General features: G+C 37.8%; 1 protein-coding gene across 1 annotated transcript in view; it reads left to right on the forward strand.

Moving 5' to 3' along the window:
* Positions 1-14,757, forward strand: part of USH2A (usherin) — a 775,219-nt gene that overhangs the window by 236,478 nt on the left and 523,984 nt on the right. The window contains exon 20 of the mRNA XM_003800142.1: positions 12,697-12,927. Coding sequence (XP_003800190.1) covers positions 12,697-12,927 — 231 coding nt within the window. The remainder of the gene's footprint in view (positions 1-12,696; positions 12,928-14,757) is intronic.

Below are 14,757 nucleotides of genomic sequence, written 5' to 3' on the forward strand. Positions count from 1 at the left end.
GATCATTTTCTGATCGGAATAAAAGTTTGCTTGCAGCTTTATATCGTCACTCTGTTATTATGTTATTCCAGTGAGTTCTGACAGATATTCAGTGGGAAATTTAAACTCTTAAGTTTAACATAGTGATAGGAGCTCATTATCAAAGATCAAAAGAGACTAGCAACCATTCAAAAAATTTGAAAAAGAGCGTCACAAATTAGAATTAGTAATTAGCCTTTTAGAACCATTGGATCAGGAAAAGATATGTTGCCTCCTTAAATCTCCGTCGCAAAAATCAGAAAGATACTTGGAAAGATTTATCTGGCTGTTTCATTAAAAAGCTTGAGAATTATAATTGGCTCTCTTTTGTTTTAAATATTTTTTCAATTAAATATATGATTAGAGTGGGTATGCTTCACCCAGAATAGAGCATTGCTACTTTTTTTTTGCTTTTGGTGCCTGAGACAAAGTCCGAGAGCTGGTTTGAAAGAGGTATTATTTCAGGAGTAGCCGCATCTCTCTCCGCTGCCAAATTTTCAAGCAGTGGTATTGAGGGCTTTGGACTTGCTTCTGGGGGTCTGCAAGTAATGAGAGACGGACTGGGTCAGCTTAAAATCCTTATTATATATTTTTAAAAGATTGTCCTTTTAATCTAGGAAATTTGTGCATTTCTATCCTTTGCTGATTGAGTCCAGTTTAAACCTTTCTTTTAGGAGATTTCTTTTGGAGATCCATTCCCAGTAGAATAGTGTGGTATTTCCTTTGCCTACCATAAAAGCAGTGCCCATCTTACAGGAAGTGAGTAATTAGGGGCGCATTAAGGTTTTTTTCTGAATCCAAAGGGAAACGCATAGGCTGTTTGCTGCTGGGCTGCAAACCCACATTGTTTTGCATGCAGGTACATAAGTCTTTCCATTGTGAGCAGGAGCCAGAGTGATTAAACAAGCTCTCTTAATATGTTAATTTATAATTTTAATTACAACAATCTTGTATATATAGTCATTAGTGAATACTAATATAAATATTTTTCTACCTTTTTATTCATAATGCATAAGCCAATCACCCAGTTCCTTCTCTGAGGTTGCCTGTTTTCGTTTCATAATACAATCTTTGTTCTTCGTTATGAATGTATTTTGTGCGTTCCTGTCTTGAATAATCCCTCATTAAGCTAGTCACTTTCTGCTCCATGCTAAAAAGGAAAAATTATCATGCAAATGTGGCATGCCATATTAAAAAGCACATTACCAAACACTTTTGTTGCTGTCCTTCAATTAGTTTCCCTTCTTTGAATTTAATTCCATTTGTTGTTAAACTACTGACTTGATGTATGGACTCATGAATCTGAGGCTGCTGCCAAGGAAGTGGGGGAAAAAAAAATCAAAGGCTCTTCGAAGAGCTGCAGAGGCGAGCTGAAATGAATTGGCTTCACCTTTGACAAGAACACTTGAACAGCACTGGAATCCTCTGATGATTCAACTTGGCTAATTATCCAATTATTTGTTTCGAGAATAAAGGCACCGTTTCACAATTAGAGAAGCGTAAAGCAGACTGAGGAATTTAGTCATGACAGATGACTTAAGTAACTTCTAAGATAAACAGTATCTGTGCAGAAACTTGCTTCTCCCAGGGTTGTCAGGCAGCCGTTCTCGTCTTCCTTAGCATCAGTGAAATCCTGAGCACACTGACAGTTTTTTGTTTGTTTGTTTTGCTCTTTCAACAGAAATCATTTTACACTTGTAACCAACATGTCGAATTTCCATGGCTCTTAAGCAATGTTTAAGTTATATTTCTCTTGATTAAAAGCTTTTGGTTCAAAGCAATACTTTTTAATTGCCTAATGATATAAGTCAGTTCTTCGGAAAGAACCGCACATTTAGGAGTTCATTTGCAATATAACTGAAAAATTCATTGCATGGCAGTAAAACAATTTACTGTTAATTACAAGGAGAAGAATTTGCTGTAGCATGCTCACAGATTGCCATGAATCATGCAGCACTCCTAGAGATTTATAACAGATGTGTAAGTGGGATGAATTAGCAGGGTTTAATAACAGAGACACAAATCATGCAGACTTCAAGGAGCTTTAATTGATATACTAGAATGTGACGGGCATGAATCACTCAGCCATTCAACAGCACTGTAACATATGGTCAGCTCAATATGCTGCATCTTAAATCGGTTGGTGAGTCGTTGGTTGTCCCATATGGTGGAAGCAATATATTTTTCATGATTAAAAAAAAAAACATCCATTTTTTAAAGAAATATGATTGCAAAGCATGTTTGTTATTGAACAGTTGCCTGAATGCCAAACTATTTATAATTTTTTTTTTATCATGGCAGGATCTCAAAGTAAATAGGGGCTACTCCTTGTAATACCAGATCGCTGGAGGCATTCTGAGACCCAAATTGGTGCTGGTTGGCACACTTGATGTGCAGCAAGTATATAGAACGCACAGCTGATGCTAGCTGTGATTATCAGGGAAATCCTTCAGACTCGGGCAAAACAAACAAAATGGAAGGATGATGTCACTTTCAGAGAAGTTCTGGAATGCCCAGCTTTGCAAGTAGCATAAAATGAGTTGAATGAAAGATCATTTGCCTTGCAGGATAGGAAACTGGCCATCTTAATACCATGACCTCCAATGTAACAATTGGATGTAGCATTACATACTAACTTAATTAAAAGTTCAATTCTTCTGGAGCCTTTGAAAGGATGCTCTGGCTGATCCTTAGATAGACAGCACCAATTCTATGTCATTCTTGAAGAATTATTTCAGGATGTGAGAATAGGTATCCTGGCTGAACATTGGTAACTGGTAGTGTGCAAACATGTTTTTATTGGAAGGAGGATCTGGCAGCTTTTGGAAAAGCGTTTGCAGCATTAGTAAATCTGACAGACTTGAAAAAGGAATATTGCAGCCTTAGAACCGTGGCTGCCAGAATTTAATGTCAACAATTAAAATTTATTTTGATCCTTACCTAGTGTTTATTACTGTTTGTATACACAGCAGACCTTACTAATACAGAGATGCACTATTAGATGGAATTACCATCTGTTCAGAGTGAAATGCTGGCATCTGTCTTAGATGCTAAAACTAAAATGATATTATTTCTAACAAAAAAAATTAACTGCTTTTTACTCAGCGACTTTAATTTTGAGTATGTGGCTGTACCAAAGAAAAAGGCTTGTTTGTGAAACGTGAAATGGCTTCTGTGGCCGGGTCTGCCTTTAAATATGGGACTTTCTCTGGGCCCCTATTGGCCTTCCTGGCATGCAAAAATCACACTTTCAACACACAATCTCGATGTTATAATGCACTATGCATTCTACAATAAGCTATTAAAACAACACAATCAAATTAGGTAAAAAATGGACTGAATCAGAGAGTTGCTCTAGTACGCAAAATATTTTGACAGATGTGCTCTAAAAAACTGCAAGGAAAGAAATTAAATAGGCAAAAATTCATCTGAACAAAGTCGCTCCAGGTCCCACAGTGACACCTTTAGGAAAATATAAACTGTATCTTCTCTGTTAGAGTATTTTAAATTTTCTCCCACACTGACATATATAAAAGATTTATATTCAGCGCCCCCTCCTTTTTATTTAAAGCCTAAGTATCCTATTAAAAAGGGTCTCTAGCTTTTTGAAGTTAGAGAATTTGGAGGATCAAGGACACTGATAGTTTCCCTACTGCTGTTAGATCAGTGACGGTACTTTCTGAGAAGCCAGACTTCAATTCTATATATCACAAAATAATAAATTGTGTCACACCAGCGTTTAATGCATGTACACAGTGCATTAACTGTAACTGTAGTACATTTATTTGTGCTGGAGGAGACTTGAAAATGATTAAAAAATCAATACTTTGCTGTCAGAGAAGCAAGTGTTACGATGCATTTAAGTAGTTAATTGCATAAGCCCCATAAAAGCTTCAAGTTTGGGTAGCAAGGATGCCATAATTACAGTCCAAGCAACTACCTCTTATTAACGGTGGACTTTAGGGAATGGTGGTTGCTGTCCTCACTGCTGCTACATGTACAGTTGAGAAATCATGATTCTCTTCTGTCTTCAGGTGTAGGATGCTAGTTACATGCAAATGATTGCGATCCCTAGAAGGAAACCTGCTTAATGTAGGCTTTGTTCATTACGTACACTGAACGTCCCCCAAAGCAGTGCCTTCTAGCCTATCTTTATGTCATAAGACACATAGGAAAATCATAATACTTTTATGTGATGCTATGATAATGGAACAAGGTGGCTGAGAGCTGAAGGGGATAAATTGAGGGGCGCTTGCTGGCTTCCCTGAGGGCTGAGGGGATCTGCACGGTAGGTCAGAGTTACTTCATGATTAACTAATTGAGAAGCACTGCTTTAAAATAATCAAAGAACATTGAAACTGGAAGGTATTCTAGACATAATCAGGCCTGACACTCTTTAACAAATGGGGTAACGAAGAATGGAGAGACCGAGTAATGGATTAGCCGATGTTCCACGTTAGGGACTTACCGAGCCAATCTGGAAGCTAAACTTTCTTCTTTTGGGGTCAGTACTTCTACATGTATTCTCCTGTAGGTGACAAGTAAGGAAATAAGTGGCAGCATGGATTTTGTTGTTTTTTTACCCCTAGTCAGAGAACAGACAGTCCATAAGGTAACTGAACCATCCCTGATAGACTGGGGGGAGAATCCTTTCCTCTTCTGGACCCCGTGGTCAGCAGGTGCAGCAGGACAGTGACAACCAGGCAATCCCGATTCTTGACCTGGACTTTTGTTTGTGTCCTAGACCTGGTGCCACTTTTTAAGTGTTTTAGCATAGCAGTGTCTGGAAAATTGTGTTTCCTGGCATAGTTTTGTTTCCTTGTGAAAAAGTCGAAATCGTTTTCTATTGACAAAGTGTCTAGTGTAGGATGTGGCCTGCTGTTCCCCTCACACAGCCCGGAAACATGGGAAAGCTGTTTATTCTTTGATTCCTGTCTTTATAATAGCAAGTGGATGTTTTAAGATATTGACACAGCCGTGCAGTCTTCATAGACAACAAATTCTTCCTTGAAAGCAAAATGAAGAGACTCTATTTTAAAGCTCTGTACATCAGCAAGAGCTTCCGTTCAGTTTTCAATTCTTATCCTATGATGCTCAAAACTCCATACAACATACATTTTCTGAGTGTAAATTTGTTCATTTTGATATACTATTAATTATCTTATAAAGTAATAAGCGCTGCATAAACAAGAGTGTGTAGTATTAGAGCATTTTAAAAATAACACTTATAAAGAAAAGAGGGGGACAAGACATTGGATAACAGTCCTATTGAAAAAATACAAGAACATTGTAATTTCATCCCAGTTGAAAACAGACGTTGTGTGTCATTCTTTGAAATGATACATGTTAAAGATCCATTTTATGCTTTATACTTACAAGAGGATTTTCTAAGTAAATATGCATAGGTTTTGAATGTAAATGAATTGTATCCTTTTGTAATGTATGATTGAAAAGATGTTATGGGCTAGTAAAAATAGTGACTTGTATTTGTATAGAAATTTGGTTTGCAAAACCTAAAACCATTATGCATATTGTTATAGGAGCTGTAGTTACCAGAGTATTTCACTGAAAATTGATCCTCATGTTGTAGATGGGAAAACGGAGGCAGCTGGAAGTTTTAGGTGATTTTCCTAAATCATACAGAGTTAGAAAAAAAAGTGAAATATAATTTCTGAAAGTCTCCATAGTCCTTCTCATTCTTAGACATTGTCTCTTGATGTATTGTTTTGTAATTAAGAAAGCTTTAAAGATCACATTCATTTGTACCTCTAATCCCTTTGATAATCTGATAAGGACTTTTTCATTAACCCCCTCTCTCAGTGTTTCTGTGTGTTTCACCGTTCACCAGGGTCTGTTTTTCTTTTCACCATTTGACTCATATGTGCATGTTAGAAAGAACTTCATTTATTCCCCCCCGTCTGATCTTAGAGGGTCTCGGAACAGTTTGACTCAGGCAATCTTGGTCGACTCCTCCATCTGAAACTGCGAAACACACCTTACGGAAGGTTTTATTTTTTCAAGCATGAGAATATAAAAAAAGATCTAGTTCTATTCATTGTCAGGAGTTGACTTCCTAAGAATAGTCCTGCTACTTGATCAAATAATTCCTTGATGAAACAAGAAGTGATCTACTACTTGTGGGAGTTTATACAGTAAATACTAACATTAGGGGGCTCTCAAGAGTACCTTTATTGATTATAATCACTTTGCCAAATTAGAAAAACAAAATTGTGTCCTCTCTCTTTTAGGTATTGTCCAGAATTGGTGGAATTCCTTTTGTTTTGACTTTGACTCTTAATTAATATTCCTGATGAAGAAGTGATTTGGGATTATGTTAGCAAAGGGGAAAAGATTCTGATTTCTGTGGAATTTCAAAGCTTCATCATTATCTCCATTAAGTTGGGTGGTTAGAATGAAGTGGAGATTTATGAAATGCCAAATAAAGGGGACCTTCAGGAAGAGGCTGCTTTTAAACAACAGTGAAATGCTTTAGTTATTAAGAAGTAGAGGAGGCTTATTCATACTTCCTCTAAACATTCAGTTAAAATGGAAATCCTATTCTGAACACATCAAATGTGTGTAATTTATGGTTCTCTATTTATCTAGACCTGTCCTGTCCAATATGGTAGTCATGAATCATACATGGCTATTTAAATTTAAAATATAATTAGTTAAATTTAAGTAAATGTAAAACAGTCCCCCAGCCTGTCTAGGCACATTTCAAGTGCTCAATAGTCTTATGTGGCTAAAGCCTACCATATTAGACTGTACAAACATAGATCATTTCCTTTACTGGAGAAAGTTTTATTGGATATTACTGGGCTAGATGGTATGCATATTTTTAAAACCAAGATGATCAAGCGTCTTGTCTCCCAGAACCCTAGAATATCTTAAGTGGTAGCCAGAAAACATAGCAAAAGTCCTCAAAGTTTCTCTCCTTGTGCTTTTAAGTAGCAAATTTCAGACAATAAAAAGTGATGTAGTTGATTCTCCATTGCTTCCCTGAGCCCAGGACTGAAAACTCTGTGGCAGCTTTCCTTTCCTGGTGAAGATCAACACCCAGAATGGCCTCTTGAAATTTTAATGCAAACATAGAAGTCTGAAGAGGGGCTTAGTGAGGAGAAGAAATTTGTGGATGGTTTAGCCTTTTATTTTGTCTTGGATTATTTTGAAGCGGGAACATAGCTTGTAGAACAAAATCTTTGAGAGCTCGCCAGTTAGCTGATATTTGGCACAGAAGACTAAGAGAAATCATGCATGTAATGTACAGATTCATACACATATAAAAATAAACATATCACATGGGTTGCAGTGGCAGCAGATGAACAGAATTATTAATTATCTTTCTAGGTTGATGAACTTTATGCTCAGTGCTTTTTCTTCTTTACCAAAAGTGAAAATTGAATCACAACTTACTGTTTCTCTTTGGAATGCTGGCCAAGGTCTAAAAAATAACAAATAGTAATTGCTCTAAGCTGTTTTAAAAGTGAATTTCCTTTCTTGGTTTAAGAGCTTTAATTGTTATATTTACATCATTTTGATTTATGTTTATTAAAATAGGCAATGACTATGTTTATGTGAGGTTCTGTGTTAACACAGCTGTAATTTAAAAGACTGAAGTAAGAGTACAAAATCTTCTAACAAAAAAAAAAAAAATAAATAAATAAAGCCCCAGACCAGATGGATTCACAGCTAACATTTATTAGACCTACAAAAAAGAGTTGGTACCCATACTACAGAAATTATTCTATGATATTGAGAAGGAAGGAACTTTCTCAAGCTATTGTATCAAGCCGATATCACCTTGATATCAATGCCAGGAAAAAACAAAAAAAGCCCTGCAGATTTTTTTGGTGTGCTCTTGAATTCAGTTTGCTAGCATTCATTGAGGATAAATGCACACCAAAAAAATAATTCACCATGACAAACTGTACTTTATTCCAGGGATTCAAGAATAGTTCAACATATGTGAATCAATACATGCGATTCATCACATAAACAGAAGCAAAAAACAAAGATCATATGCTCATCTCAATAGATGCAGAAAAAGTATTTAACAAAATTCAACACCATTTCATGATAAATCCCTCTACTAACTAGACACAGAACAAATATATCTGAAAATTATAAAAGCCATACATGACAGCCCAACAGTCAACCTCATACTGAATGAGGAAACTGAAAATATTCCCACTAAGAACTGGAACAAGACAAAGATGCCCGACAACAAGTGCTATTCAGTAAGTGCTGAAATTCTTAGAGCAATAAGGCAAAAGAAAGAAATTAAAGATATCCAAATTGGAAAAGAAGAGGTCAAAGTACTTGTCTTTTGCTGACTATATGATCTCACATATAGAAAACTCCAGATATTCCACCAATAGACCCCTGGAATTGGTGAGATTCAGCAAAGTCTCACGGTACAAAATCAGTGTACACAAGTCAGTAGCATTCCTATATACCAAAAACAGTCAAATCAAAGACTCAATAGCATTCACAATAACTACAAAGGAAATAAACCCTGGAAATATGCTTAAGTCAGGGGGTAAAGATCTTTATGAAGAGAACTACAAAACACCAAGAAGGAAATTATAGAGCAGTGGTTTTCAACCTTCCTAATGCCATGACCCTTTATTACAGTTCCTCATGTTGTGGTGACCCCCCAGCCATAAAATTATTTTTATTGTTACTTCATAACTGTAATTTTGCTACTGTACTGAATTTTGCTACTGTAAATATCTGATATGCAGGAGACCCCCAAGGGCGTCACGACCCACAGGTTGAGAACCACTGTTTTAGAGGCTACAAACAAGTGGAGAAACATATGCTCATGGATTGGCAGAATCTACATTGTTGAAATGTCCATATTTCCCAAAGTGATTTCATAAATTCAGTGAAATCCCCACCAAAATATCAATTTTGTATTTCATAGATCTATAAAGAGTAACTCTATGCTTTGTTTGGAACCAGAAAAGAGCCCAAATAGCCAAGGAAATCTTAAAAGGAACAAATCTGGAGGCATTCCATAACCAGATGTCACACCATACTAAAAGGCTACTATAACTAAAACAAGATGATATTGTCACCAAAATAAAGACAGAACAATGGAACAGAATAGAAAACTCTACAACCATCCACATACATCCAACTGATCTTTGACAAAGCAAACAAAAATACACTGGGGAAAAGAATCACTATTCAATTAATTGGGAAAAGTGGAAAACCACATGCAGAGGAATGAAACAGGATCTGTATCTCTCACAAAAATTAAGATGGATAAATGACTTAATGCATGATAAATAAGTGACAAAATGGATAATGTAAGATATAAAACCATAAAGATCATAGAATAAAATATTAGAAAAGCCTTTCCAGATATTATTCTAACCGAATAATTTATGAAGAAGATCCCAATGGCGATCACAGCAACCAGAAAACTGGGGCTTGATTAAATTAACAAAAAACCTTCTGCAGAGTAGAAGATATAATCAACAGAGCAAATAGGAAATGTACAGAATGGGAGAACATATTCACAAGCTATGATGATAAAGGACTAATGACAGGAAGCAAATCAGCAATAAAAAAGCAAACAATCCCATCCAAAAGGGGCAAAGGGTCTGAACAGAAGCTTTTTGAAAGAAGATAGACAAATGGTCAGTATAGCTATGAAAAATGCTCAACACTACTTATCAGGGAAATAATTTATACTACTACTACCTTCTCCATATTAGAATGGTTTTTATTAAAAATTCAAAATTCTTGGATGCTAGTATGGATGCAGGGAGAAAGGAATGCTTATACATCGTGGGTGGGATGCCAATAAGTACAACCTTTATGGGAAACAGTACAGAGATACCTCAAAAACTAAAAATAGACCTACTATTTGATCTAGCAGTACCACTGGAAAATAAGGAAAATAAATCATTTTGTAAAAAAGACAACTGTACTCGAATGTTTATTGCAGCATAATTAACAGTTTTAAGGATGTCAGATCAACCTGAGTGCTCGTCAGTTCATCAGTGTATTAACAATTGTGGTACGTGTATAACAAGGAATACTACTCAGCCAGGAAAGATGAGTTAATGCTTGTGGTACGTGTATACCATGGAGTTCTACTCAGCCAGGAAAGATGAATTAATGCTTGTGGTACGTGTATAACAAGGAATACTACTCAGCCAGGAAAGATGAGTTAATGCCTGTGGTACATGTATACCATGGAGCACTACTCAGCCACGAAAGATGAGTTAATGCCTGTGGTACGTGTATACCATGGAGCACTACTCAGCCAGGAAAGATGAGTTAATGCTTGTGGTACATGTATACCATGGAGCACTACTCAGCCACGAAAGATGAGTTAATGCCTGTGGTACGTGTATACCATGGAGTTCTTCTCAGCCCTGAAAGATGAGTTAATGCCTTTTGAGACAATTTGAATGGAACTAGAGACTTATCCTAAGTGAAGTTTTTAAAGAATAAAACAAAGAAAGATCACATGTACTCACTGTTAAGCTGGAACTAACAGAAGAGCACATATGTGCTTAGAGGGAAAGAAAACTTAACAGAAATCAGGTAGGGAGGGGAAGGGGAGAGGCAGGGATAGGCAGAAACCTACCTCACAGATACTGTGAACACTGTCTGGATGATGGCACACTTAGGACCATGTCTCAAGCATTACCACAGTGGTTCCTGTAACCAAATTATTTTGAAATTAAAAAAACAGAAGTCCATGGTTGTAATTTTGACCCTTGCTACATAGGCTTGGTGTTTACGGCGTGTTCTTTCACTTCCAAATCCAGCAGACACCCTTAGAGAGTGAGACTGAATCTTAGCCATGAAATCAGTTATTTAAGAAAAAAAAAAACAGATAAATCTTCATTTTCAGTAATTCGGTTGTTACTCTGATCCTCTTTTCTATCTATCAGGTTACAGGGAAAATCTTTGTAGAGCTGCCAGTGTCCCAGGACCTCAAAGCATGCAAAGGCTCCAGTGTTTGAGAGGACACAGGGCACCTACCGCTCTGAGGCAGAGGCTTCTGCTGGGGTCACAGCCACTTAGGCACAAGATCCTTTCTATTCCCTCAGGGCCAAAGAAAGGCTGCTCAGAGTTCAGTGCCTGGACTACTTGTGAACTGCTGAACGCGCAGACTTGTTCCTTTGTTCTGATGCTTTATTTGGTTTTCAGAGTGCTTTTTGTGTGCTTGTTTGTTTTAATTTAAACTTTAAAAATCAGAAAATTACATAAGAATGACTATAAGAATATATACAGATAGTCAATATGTACATATAAGACATATACAGACATATTATATATGTACAGCAATATGTACAGATGGTAAATAAGCATATGAGAATACAACCTACATCTTATGTCATGAGGCAAATAAGATCACTGGACATCCATTATGGTGGCTAAAATCTGGAACACTGACAGTATCAAATGCTGGTGAGGATGTGGAGTCACAAGAATTCTCCTTCATTGCTAGTGGGAGTGCAAATGGTACAGCCACGTTGAAAGACAGCTTGACAGTTTCTTACACAAGCAAACATGCTTATACCATACGTGTATAATCCAACAATTGTACGTCTTGTATTTACCCAAAGGAATGGAAGACTTAGCATCTACACAAAAGCCGGCACACTCATGGTTATGGCACCTTTATTCATAATTGTCAAAACTTGGAGGCAATCATGCTGGGTGATGGCAGTGGGAGAAACTGTGCACGGGTGGGGAAATGGGAGGGATGGTAAAACTCTACACCTTCCTCTCCGTTTTGTTGTGAACCTAAAACTGCTCTTAAAAAAAAAATACAAAGTCTCCCAGGCCCAATGGCATGCACCTGTGTGCACCTGTAGTCTCAGCAACTCAGGAGGTTGGGGCAGGGGTATCACGTCAGCTCAGCAGTTTGAGTTTACAATGTACCACAAGCGCACCTGTCAAAAGCCGTTGCCCTCCAGCCTGAGTAACATAGTGAGACCACACTTTCTTAAAAAATAAACTCTTTAAAAATGATATTCTGACCGAAAAAAACTAAGTCCAAGATTTGAGAACTTTCTGTCATCACTCCTGTGTTTCTTTCCCATTGGTTGGCATGAATGAGTGACGGTTCACCCCTGCCTCGGTTCTTCTCCTGCCCCAGACCCTCTCTTATCTTCCCTGCCAACCTTTCCAGTTGTTTCCATTACCTCCTCTGTGAGTTCCAGCACTGCTAATCATTGGCTGCAGGTTTCTCTGGGGGATGCATTTCCTTGAGGCAGTTCTCAGCCAAATGAAATTCTCCAAAGGCGGCAGCCATGAGCTCTCAGAGATCAACAGGCACAGAAGCTGGTGTATTGGGGTCCCTGCTTGGTAAAGGGACTGTAGGTGGGGTGCCACCAACAGCTACTGTAATATACAATATCTGTTATTGAGCAAAAAAGAATAGAGAAGTTATTTTCCAAAAATAAATTTAATTGTAAAAGTTTTGTGCTACATTTTTGCTAGTCATTTAGATACTGTTTAGTCACATTTATGATAAACTCTATCTTGTGTTTCAGTTCCTAGAACCAAATAGATACTTCTGACCATACCTGATTCAGTTTTGAACATGATTTATACAAGTGCACGTGTGTACGTGTGTGAATGTCTATGTCTAGTGATAGAAAACAAATTCTAGAGTGTTAACAAGTGTTCTGTGATATTTAGCACCAGCCCAACTGAGGCCGCCTCTGGTTAAAGCAGTGAACAGCACAGCCACCCATCTTAGGTGGTTTCCACCTGAGGAGATGAACGGACCCTCTCCTGTCTATCAGCTGGAAAGGAGAGAGCCATCTCTACCAGCTCTGACGGCCACCGTGATGAAAGGCATCCGTTTCACAGGAAATGGATATTGCAAATTTCCCAGCTCCACTCTCCCGGTCAATACGGACTTTACTGGTAAGTGTTTGGCGTTGCTTTCGTTAAGAGGTGCTAAACCCCAAGGTGTTTTCTATTACTTTGATATCCCTGTAGGATGAATTTTCACCATACCTTTTTGTAGAAATACTAATTCAGCCCTTTAATAACTGTAGCCTGATCGTGTCAACGTGTCCATCTTCTTAGTATTATTGGAAAAAGAGAAGTAAATAAAAGAAAGAAAAATAAAATGGTGGTGAGGAAGCCTTGCTGGATCAACCTTATGTGTTTGCCATGGTTCTCAGACACTCTTTATCAGAACGTTCCCTAGAAGGTCTGTGCTCCAGGTCTGTGCTCCTTGCACAAACCAGGATGAGAGGTGCCCCTGCTGGTGGAAACTCCCAGCGCCTGTCCTGTTACTCTGTTGCTGAAAAGAGTTCGGAGAAAGCTATTTACCTTTAGCTAAGCATGCCTAAGACGTATTTTGCATTTTCTTTTCTTATTTCCTTTTAGAAATAACTATTCATATCTCATGTTCTGTGGTGAACCTTATGGGAAAAACTAATCTCAGGGCAGATGTAACTTCTCCGGCCCAGGACCATGGTAAAGCAAGTGAAGCTCTTGCCTGAGGCATGAAATTTAAAGGCGCTAAACCACTCAGTGTCCGTGTAAATATGTAAATGCAACATTTTTTACAAATGAAGATCTATGCAAAAAATATTCCCCCCAAATATCAAAATTTTAAATAGAGACAGAACGGGGACCCTGCGGGTGCACGCCCCTGCCTGGCTTGCCCTACCCTTCTCCTGCGACCTTTATGACTCACAGTTCCTAATGGCACTGCTTCAGGATAAAACTGTAGCTATTTGTGGCACATACTTCAATTTTCCAGTTTAAAAAAATTACAAAGTATGCGATATATATATTATTCTGTAAACTCATAAAGATATTCATTTAATCTATGAGAAAGTCATTTTGGAGCAAATAGCTAGTCTTTAAAATACTGTGTCTGTGAGGACAATGAGATGGAATTTGAGCCTATAAAATTTTTTATTGTTTTATTTTTACCCAAAATAGTAAACAATTTGCTTGCTGTTGAGGCTGGCTGCCAATGCACGTTTGTAATGAATCATGATTATGTTGTAGCTGAGATATATTGAGATTAATGCACACTTAACTCCTCTCCCAGTACATCAAAATCATCACGGAATATTTGAAATTGTACCATTGAGTTCCTCTTACCTAAAATGCTCAACTCTGCTTTATATTCTTAAAATGGCCAAAAAAAAAAAAAAATAGGTTTTTGAAAAGGAACACAAGGGTAATAGTAAAACCTTTTTCTCAAATAGAAATTGAAACTACCTCCCTGGTCCAACATTTGGCTTGTGATGTGTTTCTTCCAGGAAATAGCATCCGTTTCCATTCAGCTGGGTATAGCTGCCGCAAGGATGTCAGCTTGGATTTGCAGGCCAGCCAGCAGACAGATTTTTGATGGGATCACCTACTGTTGTTGCTGTGAAAGATAGAGTGGCCCGTCCACTGTTAATAAATTTAGTCATCCTCACTATCTCCCTTGCCGGTCTTATACTCTGAGGTGCAAGGGCTAGGGGCAGATGCAGTGTCTGGGAAGTTTTCCAAATTCCTCTTTAAAAAAGTTAGGCTGTAAACATGGGCCCTCACTAAGCAGGATCCTTCTGTCTCTAACAAAGCCTCCAGCTGCACAGAAAATGTGCTCGGAGTACACATCCCTTGAAGGACGAGGCAGGGAGATCACAATTTTGGCTTGAACTACTCCCTGGAGCTTTGGTGATTCCTGGAGAATAAGAAGTTCTGCATTCAGGCCCATTCTGGGCCATTACTGATGCCTTTTTA

The sequence above is a fragment of the Otolemur garnettii genome, unplaced genomic scaffold (genome assembly GCF_000181295.1).
Source record: "Otolemur garnettii isolate 467f Iridium unplaced genomic scaffold, OtoGar3 scaffold00168, whole genome shotgun sequence".
NCBI classification, from domain to species: domain Eukaryota; kingdom Metazoa; phylum Chordata; class Mammalia; order Primates; family Galagidae; genus Otolemur; species Otolemur garnettii.